The sequence below is a fragment of the Pantherophis guttatus genome, chromosome 6 (genome assembly GCF_059756535.1).
Source record: "Pantherophis guttatus breed Tessera chromosome 6, ASM5975653v1, whole genome shotgun sequence".
Classification (NCBI taxonomy): domain Eukaryota; kingdom Metazoa; phylum Chordata; class Lepidosauria; order Squamata; family Colubridae; genus Pantherophis; species Pantherophis guttatus.
In genome coordinates this window covers 37,237,031-37,262,098 of record NC_142068.1, presented here as the reverse complement: position 1 = coordinate 37,262,098, position 25,068 = coordinate 37,237,031, and the positions used below count along the sequence as shown (strand labels likewise).

Below are 25,068 nucleotides of genomic sequence, written 5' to 3'. Positions count from 1 at the left end.
AGTCACTTTTTTTCAGTTGTCATTGTAACTTGAATAGTCACTAAACAAATTGTTTTAAGTCGAGGACTACCTGTATGGGGTAATATTCTTTCACAGTGGAGATCTTTGCTTAAGACAAGAGTACATCTTTTAGGCCAGAGGTCCCCAACCTCTGGTCAGTGGACTGGCACCAGTCTGTGGCATGCCAGAAACTGGGCCGCACAAACAAGTGAAGTCATCCGCGGGAAGCAGGCATCATACGAAAGCACGCCTCCTCCAGTCCACAGAAAAATCTCTCTCCACAGAACCTGTCCCTGGTGCCCAAAAGGTTGGAGGTGGGGGGGGGCACTGTTTTAGGCAACTACACTTTTGTAGTTAAATTTTTTGGAATGTTTTCTTCCTATTCACTCTAACTTGGTGCTTGAATATTTTCACATATTTTGGAAGAATTATTCTGGGGAAACAGTATTTTCAATGTAAATATTTCAGATTGTTTATCTCAAATTAATACTGATATATTGATGATTTTAAAAATACCAGTGAATTTTGAGGAAATGTTAGTACACTTAGAGACAGATATCCATGTTGGTAACTTTCTGAAGTTACCAACCCGGCTAAAGTACAATCAGTCCTAGACTGGCGACCCCCGTGCACCCGCAGGCAACTACAAAGCTTCCTGGGGTTCACGAACTTCTACAGGCAATTCATCCCCTCCTTTGCAAGAATTGCCAAACCTCTGATGGACCTCCTAAAGACAGGAAATCCAACAACGAAACCCCACCCGGGACAGCCTCTACAATGGGACTCGGCCTGCCAACAGGCATTCGAGACACTAAAACAAATGTTTGCAAAAGAATCGGTCTTGAAGCATCCTGACCCCGAACAACCCTTTGTCATCCAAGCAGATGCCAGCGATGTAGCAGTAGGGGCAGTCCTACTCCAAAAGAACAGCCAGGGGGACCTGCAACCTTGTGCCTACACATCCCGCAAACTCACCGACACAGAAAGACGATGGGCGGCATGGGAGAAGGAAGCGTTCGCGGTGAGATGGGCACTATTAACCTGGCGACACCTGCTAGAAGGAGGCCAGACACCGTTCGAGGTCTGCACTGACCACAAAAACCTAGAGGCCCTCAAGACCCCATGGAAGTTATTGCCCAGGCAAGTCCGGTGGGCCCAATACTTCAATCGTTTCAGCTTCGAGCTGAAGCACATCCCAGGGGGAAGAACTTTCTGAACGGGTTGTTCGGGGTCAGGATGCTTCAAGACCAGTTCTTTTGCAGACTGTCAGACTACGATGCTATCTCAACATTAGATGAATTTCCAAACTGCCAATCTTTAAGGAATTAAGAGCCTTGGTAGTACAGTGGTCTAAAGCACCCTGTTATTAAGAACAGCTGCCTGCAATTACTGCAGGTTCGAATCTCGCCAAGGCTCAAGGTTGACTCAGCCTTCCATCCTTTCTAAGGTAGGTAAATTGAGGACCCAGTTGTGGGGGCAATAAGCTGACTTTGTATAAATATACAAAAGAATGAAGGCTATTGCTTAGCGCATTGTAAGCCGCCCTGAGTCTCTGGAGAAGGGTGGCATATAAATCAAATTAAAAAAAAACTTTAAGGAATTTCCAGCAAATCAGTAAATTATTAAGGAAATTTCATGGGAAGAATTCCTACATTTCCCTTATCTAAATTAGGACTGTCATATGATGGTATGCTAGCTTTCCTAATTTTCAGCTTTAGCACTGTGCATACACATCGGTTTTTTAAACTAAGTTGTCACAAGAATTTCTATTTTCTAAAACTGGAGAATATTAGTACATCCAATTAAAACATCTTTTTTATTTCACAGTTTTGTCCAAATGCGCTATCTGCACCTAAAATATCTGATTTACTGTGAACGCTGAAATACATTACTTAGTCCTTAACTGTCAGCCTCAGCTTTGCCTACTTCAGCTGCCATAAGAAACGGGGGAGGGATTAGTTAAGGGGAGGAAGATGCAGGAGGTGTTTTTTTTTCATTGTAGGACGTGTCTTCCAAGGAATCGAAAGTGAATCTTCAACTGACCAACTGCCCTACATTCCTGATGAATGACGCTGCCAGACGTGATGCCACCTGATCTTTGGGAGACCTTTGGATTGGCTGATGACCAATGGACATGGGGGGGGGAGAAGCTTAGTAGATGCTATTTCGTGCGTTTTGCTCACTTCCAGCTTTACCTGGGTTGCGATCATTTCATATTCAGTAAAAGTACTAATCTCTTCAAAATGTTTGAGTTTGGGTTTTCCTTTCCTGGATATTGAAGGAAGCATACCTGACATTAAGCTGGAAGTCACATGCAGTCATCCCGGACAAAAACCAAGGGGACTGTAAATCCAAAATATGTCAGATCGAGGGAGTGATGGAGAAGAGCAAATGGGGGCAGCGAGTTCAACGGCAGCCACCCTCCAAACGGAGAAAGAGACTGCAGAATGGTTGGAAAGACTCCGTTTAGAGCCGGAGGAAGCTAGGTGGTCGAAAGGAGTCGGGAGACTGCCGGACTGGGGGGAGGACCCCCGGGGAGTGACGACTTCCAGACCCCGTAAAAAGGAGGCAGTGTGGATGCAAGAGCAAAAGGAACGTCTCATGATAGAACAAGCCTTGCAGCTTATCCGTGATGTAGAAGAAAGCAGAAAAAACCATGAGTCTTTTGGAATTCCTGTGGAGAAGGGGGGAGCAGGCCCCAGGGGGGAGCCAGAAGAGACAGCCTGCGGGGGAGAGGAAGAGTTTGAGGAGGAAACATCCCAGGCTTCGGCAGCTCGAGGGAGAGATGCAGCCGGCCAGAGAACCCCAGCCTTGCAGGGCCCCCCCCGCAGACGTAAAAAGTCAAAAATCCCCCCACTTCCTGGGAAGTTTGATGGGAATCCTAAAGCCTTGGGATTTTTCCTGACCCAAGTGTGGAACCACATGCAGGATTGGGGGGAGGACTACGAAACAGAGGCGGCTAAAGTCAGAAGCATCGTGAATGCCCTAGAGGGAGTAGCTGCTGAGTGGATGGTGGTTCTCCACAATAACAATTCCCTCTTGCTGAGAAATTACAACCAGTTCATGAGGGCCCTTAGGAGGCGTTTTGAAGACCATTTAGCTGAACGAAAGACGAGACTCAGAATGAAGAGCATTCAGCAGGGCCGGAGGCCGGTGGCAGAGTATATCCAAGAGTTTCATGAACGGGCACCCTATATGACAGGCTGGTCAGAAATGGCTCTTTTGGAGAGTTTCAAGGATGGGTTGAATGAAGAGATATATCGAGACTGCAGAAGCATGGGGGTCCCCGATGATTTGGATAGATGGTACATAGTAGCTGAGGATGTAGAGATTGAGCTGAGACGGAGCGAACTCCAAGGAAGGCGGATGGGGGACCAGTCATCCTCTTTCCACCATAAGGGGGCACCCAAGATGACTGGCGGGAAGACCGAATTCAAACCCAAGTCAAAGCCCTTCACCTGTTTCAAATGTGGGAATGAAGGTCACCGGGCTGCCGAATGTTTCTCCAAGCCACCGCCAAAAGCTACCGGGGCCGGCCAAAAGAAAGGCGACAAAATACCCGCCAAAACCCGCGGCACCGCCCTGAAAGGAGAAGTCGTTGAGTTCACTCCCCGAAACCAGGGTGAGTTGGGAACTCTGACCAACGATGACGACAGCGAGACGGACTCCGACTCCGACACTGACGATCGGGTGAGTCACACGGAAGAACCCTTACTCATCCCCATAGAAATAAGGGTGCCCTCCACAGGGGCTCACGCGCAATTGTTAGCCCTGTTGGACTCGGGGTGCACTAGGTGCATAATTAGCCCCAAAGTAGTGGAGGAAATGGGACTGAGACTAAAAACTTTAAAAAGACCCATTGCATTTTGTCAATTAGACGGGTCGATTGCAGGAGGGGGCCCAGCTAGCTTTATGACCGAACCCCTTGAACTGCAGTTGGGGAATCATGTAGAGAATCTCAGATTTATTGTAGCCCCTGGTATGGAAAGACCCCTCATTCTAGGGGTCGCAAATGGAACCCACGAGTAAATTGGAAGACAGGGGTCCTGTGCATCTGCATGGCAGAACCAACTCCGGAAAAGGAAGCCCCCCCCCCTGAGAGACGACATAAAACCAGAAAGGGTGGCAGTAGCCATTAACTATATTGAGGAAGAAGAGAAAATTCCAAAGGAATATTGGGATCTCAAGGAAGTGTTTAGCAAAAAAGCATCGGATGCTCTGCCTCCCCACAGGGCCACCGACTGCACCATTGAAATACTCCCTGGGGTGAAGCTCCCCAAACCAAAAATTTACCCCATGACACCTCGAGAATTGGGGGAATTGCGAAATTTTATTGACAAAAACTTAGAACGGAGATTCATCGAACGAGCCAAACCCAAGGTGGCGGCGCCAGTAATGTTCCGCGAAAAGAAAGATGGATCCTTTTGTTTAGTAGTTGATTATAGGAATATGAACGCGATTTGCGTAGAAAATGTCTACCCCTTCCCACTCATGAAGGACATGTTAGCCCATTTAGGGAAGGGAAAAATTTTCACCAAACTTGATTTAAGAGAGGCATACTACCGAGTGAGAATAAAAGAGGGAGATGAATGGAAGACAGCATTTAATTGCCCACTGGGATGTTTCCAGTTTAGAGTACTCCCTTTTGGAATACAGGGAGCCCCGGCTGTATTCATGCAGTTGATCAACGAAGTATTGCACAAGCACCTGTATAAGGGGGTGTTGGTCTATTTGGATGACATTTTGATCTATTCTGACAACATGGCCGACCATGTAAAGTTGGTTCGAGCGGTCTTGAAGAAACTCAGAACAGCTGAACTCTATGCCAAACTTTCTAAATGTAAATTTTACCAAGACAAAATCGACTATCTTGGATATCGTATATCGCATGAGGGAATAGAGATGGACCCTGAAAAGGTCCGGGCAGTGCTGGAATGGGCCGCACTGCGCACCCGTAAACAGTTACAGAGTTTCTTAGGGTTTGCTAACTTTTATAGACAATTTATCCCCTCTTTCGCGAAAATCACATTACCAATTACAGACTTGCTAAAAACCAAAGGGGAAGTAAGGCCCAAACCCTCGAAACCACTAGAATGGACTATGGACTATCAAGCTGCTTTCGAAAAATTGAAACGGCTGTTTGCGGCTGAACCTGTGCTCAAACACCCTGACATGGAACAACCTTTTGTAGTACAAGCTGACGCCAGCGACGTAGCTGTAGGAGCAATACTCTTGCAAAAGAATGAAAACGGGATATTACAACCCTGTGCTTACACATCCCGTAAACTATCAGACACAGAAAGGAGATGGGCCATATGGGACAAAGAGGTGTTTGCAGTTAGATGGGCGCTGTTAACATGGAGACAATTTTTAGAAGGGGCAAAACATCCTTTCGAGGTATGGACTGATCATAAGAATCTAGAAGCATTAAAAACACCATGCAAACTATCACCAAAACAGGCTCGTTGGGCCCAACATTTCAAACGTTTCAATTTCACTTTATGTTACCTTCCTGGTGGGAAAAACTTCATGGCGGACGCACTTTCCAGATTGCCGCAGTACAACAGCATCAAGAAGGAAGTGGTTCAACCAATGATCCCCTTGACACAATTGGCAACACCTGTCACTACCAGAGCGCAGAGTAAAACCGAACCAGAACTCTCGGGGGATTTACTCGAAAAATTGCGAGAAGCGCTAAAAATTGACGAGTGGTTTAAGAACCACTCGAATGAATGCACACTTCGTGACGGACTAGCTTGGGTTGGATCGAAATTGTATGTTCCAACCACTTTAAGGACAACCGTATTGACATATGCTCATGATGCCAAGGCCGCAGGACACTTTGCGTTTGTCAAGACTCTACATCTTGTTAAGAGACAATTTTGGTGGCCTGAACTTAAAAAGGACATAGAGGCATATGTGGCTAGCTGTCCAGTATGTGCCTCGGCTAAAAGACCTCCAGGAAAATCCCCTGGATTACTGCAAAGTGTGGCTAGACCGAACGCTCCATGGAAGGAAATATCTATGGATTTTATTGTGGACTTACCAGAGAGTGAGGGCTGCACTGTCATTTGGGTAGTAACTGATTTGTTTTCCAAACAAGTACATTTCATCCCTTGCTCAAAGATCCCTTCAGCAAAAACCCTCGCAAAACTGTTTATTCGGCAGATTTACCGACTACATGGATCTCCGAAAAGAATAATTTCTGACAGGGGTGTGCAATTTACTTCCAGTTTCTGGAAAGAGTTTTTGAAAATGATAGGCTCCGCACAGGGGCTAAGTTCCAGTCACCACCCTCAGACAAATGGGATCTGTGAAAGAACCAATGGGATGCTCGAACAATACCTGAGGTGTTATGTAAATTACCAGCAAGACAATTGGGTAGACTTGTTGCCATCTGCAGAAGTGGCATATAATAATTCCGTACACAGTAGCACCGGATTCACCCCTTTTAAGGTCGCATCAGGCCAGGATTTCGTACCCATTCCCGAACTACCACAAGATGATCCCCAAAATCCCTCCTTGATGGATTGGATTGAACAATTAAAGAGCACATGGGCAGTGACTCGGAAGGCATTAGATGAGGCACACCGGGCTCATAAGGCGCAAGCCGATAAGAAAAGGTCCCCAGCTCACATTTATAAAGTGGGGGATAAAGTCTATTTATCTACCAAATACTTACAGACTACCCAGAAGTCCAAAAAGCTGGGGCCTAAGTATGTGGGACCATTTCATGTGATTAGACTGATTAATCCAGTAACAGTTGAATTGGAATTGCCTAAAATGTTGAGACGTATACATCCTGTATTTCATGTTAGTGTATTGAAACCTGAACACTCGTCTCCCCTAAGGGCTGACCAAAGCACCCCTCCAATTCCCATTCTCATAGAGGGGGAGCAACATTTTGAAGTTAAAGAAATCTTGGACTCTAGAAAACACCATGGTAAAGTCCAATATCTAATTTCCTGGAAACATTTCCCTTTGTCTCAGGCTGAATGGGTGAATAAACGGGATGTCCGAGCTCCCAAGAAAGTACAGCAATTCTATACCAAATACCCAGATAAACCTTAAATATTGTATATATTCTGTTTCTCTCTCTTTCCTTTCCTCTTATTTAGGAATAATGTCTCTTCTGCAAGAGGGGCCGAATGTCAGCCTCAGCTTTGCCTGCTTCAGCTGCCATAAGAAACGGGGGAGGGATTAGTTATGGGGGCGAAGGGGGGGAAGATGCAGGAGGTGTTTTTTTTTTCATTGTAGGACGTGTCTTCCAAGGAATCGAAAGTGAATCTTCAAAGGGAACGGCTGACCAACTGCCCTACATTCCTGATGAATGATGCTGCCAGACGTGATGCCACCTGACCTTTGGGAGACCTTTGGATTGGCTGATGACCAATGGACACGGGGGGGAGAGAAGCTTATTAGATGCTATTTCGTGCGTTTTGCTCACTTCCAGCTTTACCTGGGTTGCGATCATTTCATATTCAGTAAAAGTACTAATCTCTTCAAAATGTTTGAGTTTGGGTTTTCCTTTCCTGGATATCGAAGGAAGCATACCTGACATTAACTTACAACAGTTCATTTAGTGACCATTTGAAGTTACAATGGCACTAAAAAAGGTGACAGATGACAATTATTCACATTTATGCCCATTGTAGCATCCCCATGGTCACGAGATCAAAATTCAGATGCTTGGCAACTGACTCATATTTTTGAGGGTTGCAGTGTCCTGGGGTCATGTGATCATCTTTTATGATCTGACAAGCAAAGTCAGTGGGGAAGTCAGATTCACTTAACAATCATGTTAATCATGGTTGCGCAGCAGACTAAAGCACTGTTATTAACATCAAGCTGTATGCAATTACTGTAAGTTCAAATCTCACCAGGCTCAAGGTTGACTCAGCCTTCCATCCTTTCTAAGGTAGGTAAAATGAGGACCCAGATTGTGGGGGCAATAAGCTGACTTTGTATAAATATACAAAAGCATGAAGGCTATTGCTTAACGCATTGTAATCTGCCCTGAGTCTCCAGAGATGGGCAGCATATAAATCAATTTAAAAAAAATAATAATAATTACCTTTACAACTGAGTTATTCACTTAACAACTATGACAAGAAAGGCTATAAATGGGACAAAATTCACTTTACTGTCTCACTGAGCCACAGAAATTTTGGGCTCAATTGTGGTCATAAGTCAAGGACTACCTGTATAGATTTATTTCATGCCTACATTTTAAAGAACAAATTAAGTGATATTATTAGGTTGGGTATAATAGTTGCAAGCATTTAAGTAAATAAGCTTTGGAATTCCCATGTTAGCATATCAGTTATTCAGGGTTTAAATATATTTCTTATGATGTTTAGTTGATGCTAATTTATCAAAACATTTTTTCATGTTAAATGGACAAATCAGAGAATATTCAAATAATATTTGTCTTTCAACGTCATTATGGCTATGTGATCAGGTAGAAGTTTAAATAGCATAGTGTTTGAATTGCTACAGATCAAATGGAAGCATGAATGGTTTACAAAAAGACAAAAGCATGAAGAAGTATGTTGAATAGGGCTGATGTAAGCAAGATTTAGTTGGACTTCCTTTCCTGTTTTCTTAACTCTTGCCCTTTTTTTTTGCTTAATACTTCTTTTTCTGCACACTGCTTACCCTGCGAAGGAATAGCAAGGCGTGTAAATATGTTTGTAGCTAATCCAAACAAAATTCCTCAAGAGGAAGAATGTGTATAAATAGGCGTAGGTAGGACAGAGAAATGTATTCCTGAAACCCTGCTGTAATTTGTTATTCTCCTGACAGGTAGACAATATTTTATCTGAAGTAATAATGTTGAATTGAGGTGGGATTGCCATCTAAGAAGGGAAGGCACTATGCGAATGGAATGGTGCAAATGGTAATTGACATCACTACTGAACAGTGTGGCTATCTTTCATCTTTTTGAACATCATTGGTTATCAGAGACTATTTGCCAGGAAAATGCAACCCTTTTTGTAACACTTGAGCCCAAATGCAAATGCATACAATGGTCATTGGTGTGTACTTTCATTGTTGACCAACTCTTCCATAAACAAGTAGCTGCAGAGTATGAGAGCATGGGGGGAGGGGGCAGGAAGGAGGCTGTGTTATGGCTGCAACTGCTCCACCCCCAGTATGTTTGTATGAGAGAGAGAGAGAGAGACTGGGGCAAAGACCTGCCTTAATATATTTCTAAAACTCAGCCTTTCAGAGCAGCCACCTCCATCTTCATTGGTCATGGTTTCTAGATGCAAAGGTCTTTCTGCCAAGGAACTGTGTGTCCCAAATTCTTGCTTCCAATTTGTTTCTAAAGAGCCCTGGTGGTGCACTGGTTAGAAAGCAGTACTGCAGGCTACTTCTGCCGGCCAGCCTGCAATTTGCCAGTTCGAATCTCACCAGGCTCAAGGTTAACTCAGTCTTCCATCCTTCTGAGTTTAGTAAAATGAGGACCCAGATTGTTGGGGTCAATATGCTGACTCTGTAAAACCATTTAGAGAGGGCTGGAAAGCACTGTGAAGCAGTATATAAATCCCTGCTATTGCTATTGCTAAAGGGCAAGAAGGGGATGGGCAGGACATGCACTCTGTACAAGTTCAAAGACTCTCTTTCTTTCTTTCTTTCTTTCTTTCTTTCTTTCTTTCTTTCTTTCTCTTTCTTTCTTTCTTTCTTTCTTTCTCTTTCTTTCTTTCTTTCTTTTTCTTTCTGCCTGCCTGCCTGCTTTCCTTCCTTCCTTCCTTCCTTCCTTCCTTCCTCCCTCCACTTCTTTTGCCACCAATTTTGATTAAATTCGCGATTCGGATACGGTTTTCTACCACCATCTCATCAAGCGGAATCACACGCACACAAACACCCCTCAACCCCGTTCTTTGGGAAGGGAGGCACCCCGCAAAGTCGCCGCTGCGTGTGTTCGGCTCCGCTTACGCCGAATCAAATCCTGCGGCCGGCGGGGGCCGAGGGGCTCCAAAACCGCGAGTCCTTCTTGCTTCTTCTCCATCTCCCTCTCGCTCCTTCCCGCGACTTCTGTTTTCCCCACCCGCCTTGGGCGCGCTTCTTATTTTTCCGCCGCAGCTTTCCGCGTCCCAGTCCTGTGGAGAAGCCGGGGCTTCCGACCTCACATGGGAACGGCTGGAGAAGTGGCCGGGTGGACGGTTGAGGGGCAGGAAGGGCGTGGGAAAGAACGGCGGGAGACACGCTGGCTACAGCAAGCAGGATTTCGGAGACAATGGGGCAGCCCGACTCCCACCTCCCCGTCAGGGCAGGAGAGGAAGCGTAGCAAATCGTGGAGCGGGGCAGCTTCTGTATTTCTGGGCGAGGAAGCGTTTCCCACTCCCCTCGCCCGGCCTTGGACGAGGCTCTACCCCCTGCGCGTCCCCCTCGCACAGACACACACACACACACACACAATACCCTGCACACACATATCCGCACGCAGACTCACGTTTGCATAATCCTCCCGCCCACCTACCAACCCACCGCCCTCCTCTCTCACCCCAGCCGGGTGTGTGTTTTGTGGCGATGGGGGTTAGGCTTTCGTTCAGGCAGGCAGCCTTTGTGCAGAACGGCGTAAGGCGTCCGCAGATGTACAGGACGCAGCTTTTAAACGCCTGGATTTCAAGGCGGTAACAAAAGGCAAAAAAGAAAGAAAGAACGAGCGAAAGGAAGGAAGGAAAGAAAGACACGCCAGGCGACAGGACGACTCCCTGGGCCGCGGCCAGAGTCAGCAGGAGTACGACCTATAGCAATAGCAACAAACGGGGAGATACAACAGTTTAAAGTGAGTAAAAAAAAACAACCAAAAAAAAAAAAAAAAACCAAACACCAACTTCCGAGGATCAATCTTTGCATACACACGTGCACATTTGGATTACATATCTGGCACATGGGTGACTAGGAAGGAAGGAAGGAAACTGTTTTCTTTGCCCGCATCCTTGCGTTTTCTCCGGCGAAGCTGCCATTTCGATCGCCTCTGCTCCGCCAGTTCCAATAGGCTAAAGAGATGTACATTTCGCTATCGCCCCCTTTGATCTTCCTTTCCCGAATCTCCGGCAACCTATTCCAAACTTACTTGTGACCTGTAGCTGCATTCCTGTTGAAAGAGATCGCAAGAGTTCTCCCAATCTCATGTTCTAACCTCTGACAATGTTCCCGGCGGGAAAGATGAGTCTTCTGGGGCTTCATAATTAGACGCTTCTGTTTTCTGTCTGTGTATCCCATATAGCAATTAGGAGTGGGGAATATTTCCTTGGAGCAAGCAACTGATACCTGGAGAATTTATGGAAGGCTTAATGTTATTTCAGGTCGTGTGGACATTTCAGTTGTCTTTAGCTTATTAACAAGTGCTTTGGCTCCCTTCTCATTTTGCAATGGCAACTGTTAGGGTTGATGGTGACAATCTTTATGGCTCTTTGCAAATAGAGCTGGAAGTTAAAGAGCAAAAACACAAACAAGATTCCTAAGGTTTGCCTGTAGAGTGTGTTGTGTGGTAGCAGTGATCGTTGTGCTACGCTGTCTGTAATTCAACCACTTGACTAAGCCCATTCAGAAACAAGTATCTCTGAATTAACTTGGTGGATGGATGAGTCGAAGGGGAAAAAGTTCCAGGTTTAGCCTTTCAATAATTTATGCACTTCTTATTTGATGAACATTGTTGGAACATTGAGCATTTTTTCTACGGAAAAGAGCAACTTGCTGACATAATAAGAGGAACAAGTATTTCTGTTTTCTCTTGAAAATCCTTGTTTCCTTGCCGTCTATAATTACAAAATAGATACTTTATGTTCTTTATGGGATTGTTATATGTAATGTTTGAGGTTGAAGAACAAGAAGTTCTTTACATCATACTAGCAATGGGCATAAACTATTGGATCTGCTTGCCCTGCAGAGTTTAATCAAATTTACTTTTCTTACAAATATGTTTGCACCTTACATATTTATTGGAATATATGTTATATACTGTACTTGATCATAATGCCATCTACATTTGTTCAGAAATCCAGAGGAATCCCCATCATTTCCAGGAAAAAGAAACATTATCACCTAGAATTTAGATTGCTTGCTTCATTTGTAAAATCCACGATGTGTCTTTTCTGACCTGATGCTGCCTGTCATTTTGTTTTCAAATAGATTGAACTAGCATCTCCTATTGCCAAGCAGTAAGGATTGAGAGTTGAAGTGATACACTGAAATTTGAAATAAAGCAAATTTGCATTTTTTTGTATTTTTTAATGTACTTTTCAACCCATTTTAAATTACACGGGCACAAATAAATTTAAAATATTAAATTTTCATTTAATAGGGTTTATACATACAGTATTAGGCAATACATAAGATGGCAACAGTTTTAGATATAGTTTAGAAAGCAATTTAGGTACCAATTTTCAGAGACTAAATTTGATCCCAATGGGAATTAGGATCCCCACAAAAATACATAGCATGATTACTTTCCTATTTATATGAATAATTATTATAATCTTATTTATTTCAGTAAAAGATTTAATTAGATAACAGTATCAGTAGAATTATAACATGAAAAATATGGGCATTAGAAACTAGTAGAATAAAGCAGATGAAAAAATGCTTTAATGAGACATTTGAAAAAGTGTTAGATAGTTTTAGATTTCTAGACTAGAAGCTCTTCACATCCATATTTACAGATCCATGCCTTCTTAACTTCTTAATGATCTTTGAGTACACAGCTGAATCCTGTGCCAGATTTTACACACAAATCACTCCAGCAAATAATTGTTAAAGAAAATCCTGGAAGATATGATAGAGCTTTCCAATTTACTTCATATCTTTACAGTGTGTTGAGATTGATTGGATGATTGGTTGGTATGATTGATTGATTGATTGACTGATTGATTGATTGACTGATTGACTGATTGATTGACTGAAAGATTTTGAGGGAATGTCAAATCCAATTTCACAAATATTTAAAGTCAAGTATATATCTTGCATGTAGGAATACAAACTGCTATACAAAATACCATGTGTAGTGAGGAACCATTTTTAGAGTATCACTAAGTAGCTAATGCCTATTTTTATTTATTTATTCATTCATTTGTTTTTCGTTTATTATATCTCTTAACTGCCCATCTCCCTCTGAGAGGATGTCTTGCTGTGTATAATATAATCAATAAAAGTAACATTAAAATCTTTGATTATCATAGTCAGAATGTGTTTTTTCTGATTTTTGATAGTGCTGTAAATTGTATCAATTTAGAATCAGAAGAAAAAAGAAAAAAGGGAAGGAGAGGAGCGGAGCGGAGAGAAAGGAGGGGAGACGAAGGGAGGGGACAGGAGAGGAGAGGACAGGAGAGAAGAGAGAAAGAGAGAGAAAGAGAAGAAAGGAAGGAAGAACAGAAAGAGAAAGAAAGAAAGAAGAAAGAAAGAAAGAGAAAGAAAGAAAAGAAAGAAGGGTCCATTTTGCATTCCGTTGAAAGAGATTGCAAAGTTGCAATAGCTTATCATTGTTTCTCCTTCTGTTTTTCTTTTTTCTGTGCTATTTCCTGTTATTTTCAAACTGTAAAACTTACGCTGTGATTTCAGTAGCAGAATAAGCACTCCAATTGTTTTCACTGTTACCTGAAAGTACACAGAACACATTCTTCTGTGCTGGACACATTATTTGTTTTAAGTCGTCCAATTCATCATGGAGAAGTTCATATAGAATGTCAAACTCGATTTCATTGAGGGCCGCATCAGTGTTGTGTTTGACCTCTGGGGGGGCTGGGGTGAGTGGAGCCAGGGTAGGCATGGCCAGCATGATGTCACTTGTGTCGTGTGGTAGTCCAAGCGCTCTGCCAGCAAAAACAGGCTCCCGAGCCCCATTTTCGACTGCGACTGCAACCCTCTGCCAGCGAAAATGGAGCTAGGGGGCCATGTGCGGCCCTTGTGAGCTCCATTTTTGGCTGCAATGGCCTCCTACAACCCTCTGCCAGTGAAAACAGAACTCAGGAGGGTCACATGCACCCGTCATGGACTCTGTTTTTGCTGGCAGAGGCCCCGCGGGCTGGTCCTTAACTATTTCCTGTATGGCCCCACGGGCCAGATCTAAGCACTTCATGGGCCATCTCACCCTCGATCCTTGAGTTTGATACTCCTGTTCTACAGTAACTGATAGGTAAAGGTTTGGTTGTTACATGATTACAGTATACACCCAGGTAAGCTTGATGTGATACTTACTTAGGTTTTAACCATTGTTTTGCTGAAATTTCAAGCCACTCAGACAACTATAAACAGGTGTGTTTTTTTAAATTTGAACAACAGCTTTTTATAAATCACACATTGTCACTGAAAAGGTTGCTGTTTTCTCCTATGACTGCATTTCAGTAATTAAGTAAGCAGTGTCTGAATTTCTTATTTTCAAGGAATGATTAGGCAACCCTAAATGTTGATCAATTTCATTTAGCACCTGATTACATGCTATAATTTTCTAAGATCTGGTTGGTTTGGTTGTTTGTTTGGTAGGTTGGTTGGTTGGTTGTCTGAAAAAATGAAGTAAGATTTTTTTTAAAAAAACTATTACTTATACACATTGTAAAATATGGACTATCAAATGATAAGGTATAGTTTGATGTTATATCGATCAGATATTTGTCATACGTCATAGGAAGATCAACATCAGAAATCTAGCAATTTGTAAAGTTTCTTCAAGAGCCATTGCCATTGTCAGAATAACCAACAAGTAGTGCAGATGTAAGAAAGTTCTCTGTTTCTTAACGTAGTTGTCTTTTGCAGCTTGTCTTCCACACCTTTATCTTATGAATCTCAAATATCACAATTCCAATAATATGGACACTTTCTAATTACTTTACTAGTTCTCGTAAAGGGTTTCCTTAAATTTTCATTTCTTTTCTAATGAGTTGTTTTCTTTTTACCAAAAGGCTCTCCTATTATTTATTTGAAATTATGTTTGATCAAGTGTGTGTGTTCTTAAGAGTTTGAAGTATACTCTCTTCCCACTTAGAAGGAAAAGTCGTTCAAGAATGTCAAGTTCCATGAGAGGCTCTTCTTGCTACTGCTTTCCTTTTCTATCTCTATTTTTGCAAGAAAGCACTCACTAACTTCATACTTTGTGTTCCTGCCACTCAACTTTGCATGGTGAACATACAGTAGATAAAACAGTATCACACTGAAAGAAATAAAGTCAACATGCAATGTCCTTCTCTTCGACCTAGTTTATAATTTTGATTTCTATAGCTGCTTAAAAGGTAAAGGTAAAGGTTCTCCTCGCACATATGTGTTAGTTGTTCCTGACTCTAGGGGGCGGTGCTCATCTCCGTTTCAAAGCTGAAGAGCCAGCGCTGTCCGAAGATGTCTCCGTCGTCATGTGGTTGGCATGACTGAACGCCAAAGGTTCATGAAACGCTGTTATCTTCCTACCAATGGTAGTCCCTATTTTTCTACTTGCATTTTTTACATGCTTTCAAACTGCTATGTTGGCAGAAGCTGGGACAAGTAACGGGAGCTCACCCCGTTAGGCGGCACTAGGGATTCGAATTGCTGAACTGCTGACCTTTCGATCGACAAGCTAAGCGTCTTAGCCACTCTGTCCTTACTTACTTACTTACTACTTACTCATGCACAACTGATGAATTTCTGATTAAATGAAGACTATTCTCTAGTTGGCTGCTGTTTCCTGGTTACATTGGACATGGTTGTTTACTTGGTCAACATAAATGATATTGATTGGATGGATTTTTACAAGCTATAAAATTTCAAATCCATCTCAATAGTCCTTAAGTTGATGAAAGTTACATGGTCTTGTTTGCAAGTAATCATGGTATCATAGAATAGCTTTGTGCAGTTTTTGTGGCAAGCACACAATTTCATGTAAAAAAGTCCAAAGTGAATCTGCAGATACTGTCTGTGGTTTGTTTGTTTGTTTTTTGACTTCTATTGCATTACAAGAGAAATCTGAAGCTGTTCAGCAATTTTGTTCTTCAGAAGGCTAAAATATAATATTTCTCAATTGTTTTAGTTTGGTTTCTGCAGGTAAATTCATTCTCAAATCTTGTTTGGCTTTTGTTTATTCTTGAGCTAAGTACCATTAACATAAGGTTTTCTTAAATCTTCATCACTGATACGGTTTTGTAACTAAAATTCAGGGTAGTCTTGGATGCACCTATTATTTCCAAATTAATTCCTTAGTTAGCAGGATTATAAAAGCAGGTACCATATAGATGTAGATTATAGTTTACGTGGACTTCAAACTATTATTTATCAAAGAGCATTATACTCACTGTTTACATAGCTTTAAAAATATTTTTCTTACTAAATAATGTTCAAGTCTGTAAATAAATTTGTTATTATTAGCTTTATATACCTTTATCCAGTTTCGGGTATCCTTAACTGCTGAATAGATCATGTTGGTAATGGATTCCTAGGTCCTTCTTAAAAGGCAAGGAGAACCCATGCCCATGGAAAACTGAACATCTGTATCAGTTACTAGGATGCTTTGGCAGAAATAAGCTATTCTGTTACTGTTGCAGTATGAAAGTCCAATATTATGAGGTCCAAGGATGGCCTCTTGAGAAGGTCATGCACCACTGCCTCCTTCAGGACAGATGGTAGCACTCCCTCCAGCACAGAGGCATTATTCATCACTTGGACCTAACAACATGGAGAATGGATCCAGAACACCAGTGGCCAGACTCATAACCCCAAGGACCCTCACTACAAATTCCTCCCAGATAACAAGATGCAGATGTGTCTATCACCTCCAAAGGGTCTGCCCAGCCAGAATCCAAGTCCAAGCAAAGTTGAGCGATTTCATCTAACAGATGCTGAGAATATTCCTCACAGCAACCCCTGTGGTTCCTCCTTATTCAGAGGGACCTGGTTACTTTAAACAGGGCTGCCAGTCAGATTTGCAGATGCAATAAGGATGGAGAAATAATTATACTTTACCACTCTTATTGCCACATCTGCTGTCCTGCCCTCTCTCTCATACACACACACATAACTGTGGTATAATGGTTTTATTAATATTCCGCCACAACTCCCTTCATCAAAAACCCAGAACTGTCTGAATTAAGTCCAGCCACAAGCAGACCAATGTAATCCACCGAGCAATGACCAATGAGTCCACAAGGCACTTGAAAGTTTTTCAATCAAAATAAACCAGGCAAAATTAAATCCACAATACAAGAGGGTTCACACAGTAAGAAAAGTCCAGGCGTGACGCAAGTCAAGGCACAGTGTCAATCCAAAGTGAGGCAAGAATCACAATCACAACCAGAAAACACACAGCTAGGAAATGAACACGTTGTTCCCAGCTTCACCTCCATCTGTCTTCTGTGCTAAATATCCAGCTTCTGATGCAACCCTTCAAGAAATGTAAAGCTTTCTCCTCGCAGGACCAGAGAAGATAACCTTCTCTGGTCCTGCCTTTTCTCTGCCCTACAGGTGTAGGTGCAGAACAAAGTTCCTCTTCCTTATTGCTGACTGGCTGCATCTGCATGTTTTTCCCACCTGAAGCCTCAGGGCTGTCCTGCTGCTCATCCAAATCTCTTTCAGACCACCCCACTCCAGACATGCCTGGAACTGGTTCATCCTTCTCCAAGTTGACATCTGGAGAAATATCTGGGAAAGCATCCAGGGCAGTCATCACACCACAAGATAGAGCCTTTTTCTTCCTCCAGGGCACTCTTAAGTGTCTCTTATGTCCCTTCATCTCTCTGCTTAGTGAACCATGGGGCTCTATAAAAACCATGTATATCTAGAATCTGCAGAGCCATTATTAGGCCCATGGCCCTGCTCATTCCAAACTGTGAGAAGAGCCTCTGCCAAATGTATTTCTTGTTATACATTTCATGTCGTTCATTGAACTCCACAAGAAAAAACGGTGGCATATAAATTTAATAAATAAATAAATACATAATATTTGTTTTCAATCGTAAATGAAATTTACCTCTCCCACAATTTTCCTGCCCATACAGAAACCGTGGAAACATCTAGTTATTTTGCTTTGCTGTAATCGCAGGTTCTATTGACTTGAGGCAAGTTTGCAATTCAGGCAGCCCAAGACAAGAAAAAGAGCTGTTGGAAATGTCATCAGACACCGGGTTCATATTACCATATGTGGTGGACATGTGTAGAAGGCAAAAAATACGGGACTAAAATCCACACATGGTTGGAAAAAATGACAAAAAGACACAGACTTTAAACCAGAATTTTTTTTATTAGGGATTCTGCCAGAAACATACAATAGAGAATTGAGATATTTGATTGTGAATGTTTTAACAGCGGCTAGAATTGTGTTTGCTAAAAATTGGAAAAATGAGAAAGTACCAACTCAAGACGAAGTTATCAGGAAGATTATGGAATGTGCTGAAATGAGTAGATTGACATTTGAAATTAGAGAACAAGAAGACAAACAATATTATAAGATATGGGATTTATTTTATCAATGGCTAGATAATAAAACATGGAAATGAAATATGAAACATGAAATGAATTTTATAAATATAATATTTGAAACTAATTTTTATGAAGCAATAAAGCCATAGTTAAATAAAGGATAAATGAGGAAACTTATTTGTTTGATATATGAGAAATTAGATACTTGTTAAACTTTGACTATGGGGACGAAGCACAAAAGACTTGTAACCGATAGACACACTGTTTGCAATTATATTGAATGATGGATTGATGTTTTATGTTTTGTTTTTAAATAAAAAAAATTTCGAAAAGAAAAAGAGCCACAGGGTGTAACACATTAGACCTAGTGTTTGCCTCCCTTCTTTTCCCTTTTTACCTGGATTAAATATTGAGGCTTTGCTTAAGAAAATTCATTCATTCATGCTTTTTATTCAATCAGTCAATGATTGTCTTCAAATTGTAAAGAAAGTTTTGTTATCTTTCATATTATTATTATATGTTAACATACGCTAAAACTATGCATCATCTTGATAGGTTGAATCAAAACACAGGTGAGAAAGCCCATGAATTTAAAAGAATCTACAGAATGGCGTGGAAGCCATTCTATTTAAATCAGAGCTAGTAACAAAGGTCAGAAAGAGTCTTGTGATATCTTAAAAGCTAACAGGTTTATTGTGAGATAGTTAGTTGTAAAGCTTATCAGCTTTAGGAGCCATCAAAATAACTTGTTTTATTAAATAAATTTGCATGCCTTCATTGTTTCTTTGTAATAAGTTTCCATATCTACTTTGGGGGGGGAGTATAATTGTATCATATACAAATTATATATACACAACATATATTAAAGTAATGCAATGACAAATATTTAAGCGTATTTAAATCACAAAAGACTTAAATCACAAATTTATATCAGTTATTATCAGTTAAACTATGGCATCTATTTCACTGAAACCTAGGAATTATAATCCATTGAGAGTACCAAGAATTCACACTTACGCAATTGTGCCTCATCCTCTCCTGCTCCTCCTTTACTTTAAATGTGTAATGATTAACTAAACAGTTGATTTATAAACAGAATGCCAAAAATGCATACCTGAAACTGTCTGCCTCCTGTTGTCTAACTGTGGGTGTAGGGAGTGTAGCAAAGGGCTGATTCAATCTTGAGACAAAATTTAATATTTTCAAATGAACATATTCTTTTGGATTACATTCCTAGCATAGGGAATACATCAGGACAAAGAGAAGAGGGTTTCTATGCCTTTATTACAGCTGAGACTTATTTTCCAGCACAGAAAAAACAAATTGATGACCGCTATTACTCAGTGTTCTGTAGTTGGTACATTAGCTATAGATGATAATGGCTACCATTCACTGAGATGCTGTTGTAGAACTTTATATGCTCTGTATGTAATTATCTATTTATGATGATGATGATTATTATGTTTTGGTTTTCATAATTTTGTTTATTGATTGCATTTGTTTGCATTCAGATAATAAAAGAAAGATGTTCTTGCGTGGTTAAGAAAAACATGGTTTATTTAATCAATTTTTCTACCATTAACCATTAACTAGCCACATAGCCACATCTAGGTGTTGTGTTCTGCAAGCACAGCTAATGTACTTCCCTTGCATTATCCATCCCTTTGTTTTCCAAAAGAAAGACAATTGTTTAAGCCATGTCAAATTTGAATTGTTTTGAAAACTCTAGCTAGTTCAATGTCCATGGCATTTAGTATAGCCCTTTGAATACCTTTCTATCACAGTATTTAGTGATAAGCCTTCAGTAGGTCTCAACATAAGTCATACTCCCACTTTTTATCAATCATAGTCTGCAGTCTTTGGCTAGATAATAAAATCAAGAGCCTGTATCTTAGACTCAAAAACATGCTGTTCAGATAGCATTACAATTACACCTTCCCTATGCACAAAACATGTAGGACACCCTTAGTGTTAAGAAATTATCTTTCCCTCTATGATGTGTTAGCTAGAACCAAAGGATACATAACCAGCAATTCCTTATATATCATATCAAATTCTACACAAGCTCAAGCTAAGTTATAAATTAATTATAACTAGAAGTTTCTATTTTTTCTTGTTTCCTTTCCTTACTTTTTTTCTAGCCAGAAGTAATTCCAAAATGGAGGAAATGAAAATGAAAAAATACTTGTAGTCTATGGAGATTCTCAGTCATCCAGGTCATGGTTGTCCCAAAGGTGCTTTTTTTCCCCAAGAGGCAACTGGACTTTCTTGTTTTTCTTTGAAGATGTTTCGCTTCTCATCCAAGAAGCTTCTTCAAACCTGAAGAAGCTTCTTCGATGAGGTGAAATATCTTTAAAGAAAAACAAGATCACAGTGATTACAGTGTTAATGTTTTATTTTCTGTGTGGTAAGTATATCACAATTCCTATTATTGTTTCACCTCACAATATGAACAATCCAAAGGGACAAAATCAAGTTATTAAAACTATGTGTAATGCTTTATTGGGCTTATTCATCATGAACTAAGATAGCATCTCTCTGAATTCAACTACTTAGCATGTGTGGTGTTATGATGTCCACTAGAATTCCAAGAGGCATCTTCACATTCCAAAAGGATTAACATGGTGTCAGTTTACAGAATTGCACAATGTTGGTGTGCTGACAAGACTTTTTGAAGGGGAAGGGTGGTCTGACCATCATTCAAGTTGTACAGTTAGGAAAGACCACTTACCACATTTCAGACACTTACAACTTCTGTTACCAAGAGTATCATGTCTGGTGTATGTAGCTGGAATCACTACACTGCAAGTTTTTTCAGTTGTTGATGGCAGCCAGTGAGGAGACAATTTTGTTGAGCTAAATTATAGAGATGGAATGGGGACAAGATGTGACTTGAAAGTCCCATAAAACCAATTACATTTATTACTTGTTTTTCTAACATACTAATGAAAAAAACAGACATAAATTAATAAAATAGGACTCCTGGAAAGCAAATACTTAACTGTGTATACAATCCTTTTTAATATAACTACTAGAAAAACACTTCCTGATGCCATGAATTTTTAGCTTGATGGTTTGTTTATTGTTAGCTAAGATAAACTGAACTGAGTGAATGTTGAAATAGTCAAAAATCTGTTGTGAAATAAAATGGTTAAAAGTACAATGACATTGCAGTGGAATGTGATATCAGAATATGTTTGTTGCAAAGATGATGCAAGTTAATTTTCTCAGCTTAAAGACTGCATTGTTAACTGCAACACTAAAAATGGGTATTCTAGTTTCACTGATTTGTTATTTTTAGAGATTTCAAAAGATTGTTAAACAATACTTAAGGAATGTTGGTTTTGCTACATTAGGTTAATAAAGTTATTATCCTGGATCATGACCATTGGGATTTCCTTCCTTTTATCGAGGGTGCAGAATTTTACTTCAATAAAATGGTCAGGAGAAATTAAAAATGTACATTCAGTTCATCTCCCATGTGCTCTTTTTTCTTCTTCTCAACCTTTTCAAATGCTTTTTGACTGTATTTTATTTTAAATTTAAATTTCGCATGTCTATTTCTTTCTCCCAATTTGATGTGACCTTTCTACCCTTTCTTAGTTTTATTTGATTCTTACTCTTTGCAGGTGAATAGACAATAGAAGGTTAATATATTACAAATTATTCCTGATCTAACTCAGACCTTATACCTATTTATTGGTTTATATATGGTTGCTTAGGAGCTTGCATGGAATCCAGTGATTAATATAAGAAATATTCTAAGTAATTAATACACTCTGCTATTAGTTATCTAATAAGGTTGGATGACTAAGGTTCCAGCTGGAATTGTCACAACTTTTTCTCCAGCTAGCAGACTGTTTTTCTCAAAAAGGTTAAGCACCCTTCTGCATTAATATGACTCTGGGATTCTAAATAACACTGGGCAGTTGATTTCTTTTATGGGTAAGAAATCTGGCTAAGTAACTGTGTGAATTATAGTCCTGCACATTTGAAATTCATCTAGTTTTAAATGTGTGGAGAATAACTAAAGTAGATCAAGACAGTGTAAATGGAATGCATGAAGAATGTGAATAGGACTGTAGGAAAGTATTTAGGAGAATTCAAAGATAAACTGAAATCTCTTGAATACTTTCCAACAGTCCTATTCACATTATGGTCTTATGTGTAGTAAATCATGGCTTGCCAGAACGGTGTAGAGTTTCCATTATGGAATAATTTCTTGGGACCTCTTGTAAACTATAAACCAAATGATTTTGATCTAAGGCTATCCTGCTACATTTTTAGTGGAGAAGTTGGGAATCTTGTCTTATTTGGATTGCAAATTGATTTAGGATTTTTTTCATGATTTTAATTATCCCTCAATTCCAAGAATAGTCTAGGGTTTTATTTAGAAAACAATATATTCAGGCAAATTCAGGTTATAGAAAGTCCACAGCCTTGAGTTTCTACCCATGACTTTTATTTATTTAATTCTATTTTACCTTTGAGAATTACAATTATTTCTTTTTAAAAGGTTCCCTTACTTACATATAATATATTGACGTGACACAACATTCCGATTCTTACTGATTTGATGCAGGAAAAAGGGTAAAAGGAGGCACACATTTTTGCTTTCTTTGTACAAAATAACCTGTAAAATGAGAACCAGTTTGGTATAATGATTAAGGCACAACAGGATGAAAAGTACAAGACAATGATATCTCCCTTGTCTCAGACAGGAAGTAAGCTTGGTGACCCTGGGCCACTTCCTTTCTTTCAATCCAAAGAAGGAGCCAATGACAAACAACTTTGGGAATCTTGCCAAGACACGGACATGCACACACACATGGTCTGTAGATAGGAGCCAAATTATTTACATATTATAATATTCAAAAGAAGGATTTGAGTGCTACTATAACTTAGTGAAATAAATTTTTGATGGCATTTGAAGAATTTGATCTCATAAGGCATAGTAAGTTTAAAAAAAGCCACATTACATTTATTATAGCAGCAGTCACTAACCTTTGCAGCTTGGAGGCCCAGCTGCGGGGGGGAGGGGAACATGCAGGCAGTGGGCTGGCATGGATAGCTTGACTCACATGAGCAATGGACCAGTGTGCACATACATGCACATGCAGCTCGACTAGTTGAGCTGCATGCGCATGCATGGGCAAGCTGGTCCACCACTCGTGTGAGTTGAGCTTGCATGCACACGCTCGTGAAACCCGGTTGTGAAAAAGCCTCGGCCCAGGGGATTGGGGACACCTTTATTATAGAATCCTTTTTGCGATGTTATCTTCCAGTATTAATTCTACAATTAAATAGAAGATGAATTTGAAAAACTATTGCATGGGATATACAACCGCTTGGTATATGTATAATCCTAAATGTATATAATTTGATTTATATACATTCTTCTGTTATCACTTTTGTCACAATGTCACTTTTGGTTATTGTGAAAAGGGTTTTCCTTTGCTTTTTCGTTAAAAACTGACAGCAGTTAAAAGCAATTGGTTAATTTTGTCTGTGCTTGAAGCTAAGAACTATGGAGCCTGATTAGCACCTGTACAGGAGATAATCAGATCTTAAATTGTATTCGGAAGCTAAAAACCTTACCAGAAGATAATGGCAAACCACATTTATAATGTTGTCAAGAAAATTTCATGATTGTGATTCTATAGTTACTAAGGGCTAGTTAGTTCAACCCAAGAACATCTTTATTATCATATCACACATAAATACTGTAATGGTGATGGGAAAATTATTCAAATGTGTTAGTTATTTTCAACTTCTGTCCTGAATATTTTTCTTTTATCAGTTTACTGTTGTGGACCAAATTATTCTATACGAGAGGCACTAGGCTACATCTTTCATCTTTATTATTAAAAAAAATTAATAAATTTTGAGTAGAGAAAATATTATGATTACAATTATTGTCACACTGTTTTTTGAATAACTATTTAAAGAAACAAAAACAAGGGTATTTTTTTATTTGGAAACTCTAAAATGACCAGGCATTTGCTTGAAACAAGGCTTCTTTTCCATTCTGAAAGTTTCTAGAGAGAGGTCTGAATTAATTATACCCTTAAAATCTTCCTATGTAATGATTTCTTCTCTAGTGAAACTTAAAATGCCATTGAAAAAACCAAACAGGATCAGTACATTATGATGGATTTAGAATATGGATGCACTTTTTTTTTCTGAGTGGGTTCCATTGGTTATGGCTGGAACTACATGCCAGCATGTAAATTTAAATATGCTAATCTCTTTCCTTCTTTCTTTCCAGAGCAATTTCCTTTTTTCCATCTAAACAGTGTAATTATATTTAGCTTTTAGTGAAGATGCAGCAAGCACGTTATTCATCAGTTCTCACTGCTTTCATATAGTTACAATGTTGTTTTTGAAAGGCCCTTCTTTTAGATAAAACGGTGTATTAATCATTATTATATTGTTCTTTTGTCTTTCTTGTGAAACTTAATTAGAACATATTATTCCTGTTTCTTCCCAACCAATTTGCAAGGTTAATCAAGTAGAGAGGCCAAGAATTCAGATGGTTATGTGGTGGACTTCAGGGTTGAATGAGATTTTGATAGCCAAAGCAGGCTCAAAATTTTTGATAAGGGTTTTGTAGAGACACAGAGTTTGGGGAACATACAGAGACTATTTGTTTTTGTTGTTTAACTAGGACATATACCTGTATGT

The 25,068-nt window shown here is 40.0% G+C and overlaps 2 protein-coding genes across 2 annotated transcripts in view; one reads left to right on the top strand and one right to left on the bottom strand.

The window, feature by feature from the left end:
* Positions 1–11,325, bottom strand: part of ADIPOQ (adiponectin, C1Q and collagen domain containing) — a 47,923-nt gene extending 36,598 nt beyond the window's left edge. The window contains exon 1 of the mRNA XM_034439488.3: positions 11,087–11,325. Coding sequence (XP_034295379.1) covers positions 11,087–11,235 — 149 coding nt within the window. The 5' untranslated portion in view covers positions 11,236–11,325. The remainder of the gene's footprint in view (positions 1–11,086) is intronic.
* Positions 10,531–25,068, top strand: part of ST6GAL1 (ST6 beta-galactoside alpha-2,6-sialyltransferase 1) — a 50,521-nt gene continuing 35,983 nt past the window's right edge. The window contains exon 1 of the mRNA XM_034439484.3: positions 10,531–10,795. The gene's annotated coding sequence lies outside the window, so the exon portion shown is untranslated. The remainder of the gene's footprint in view (positions 10,796–25,068) is intronic.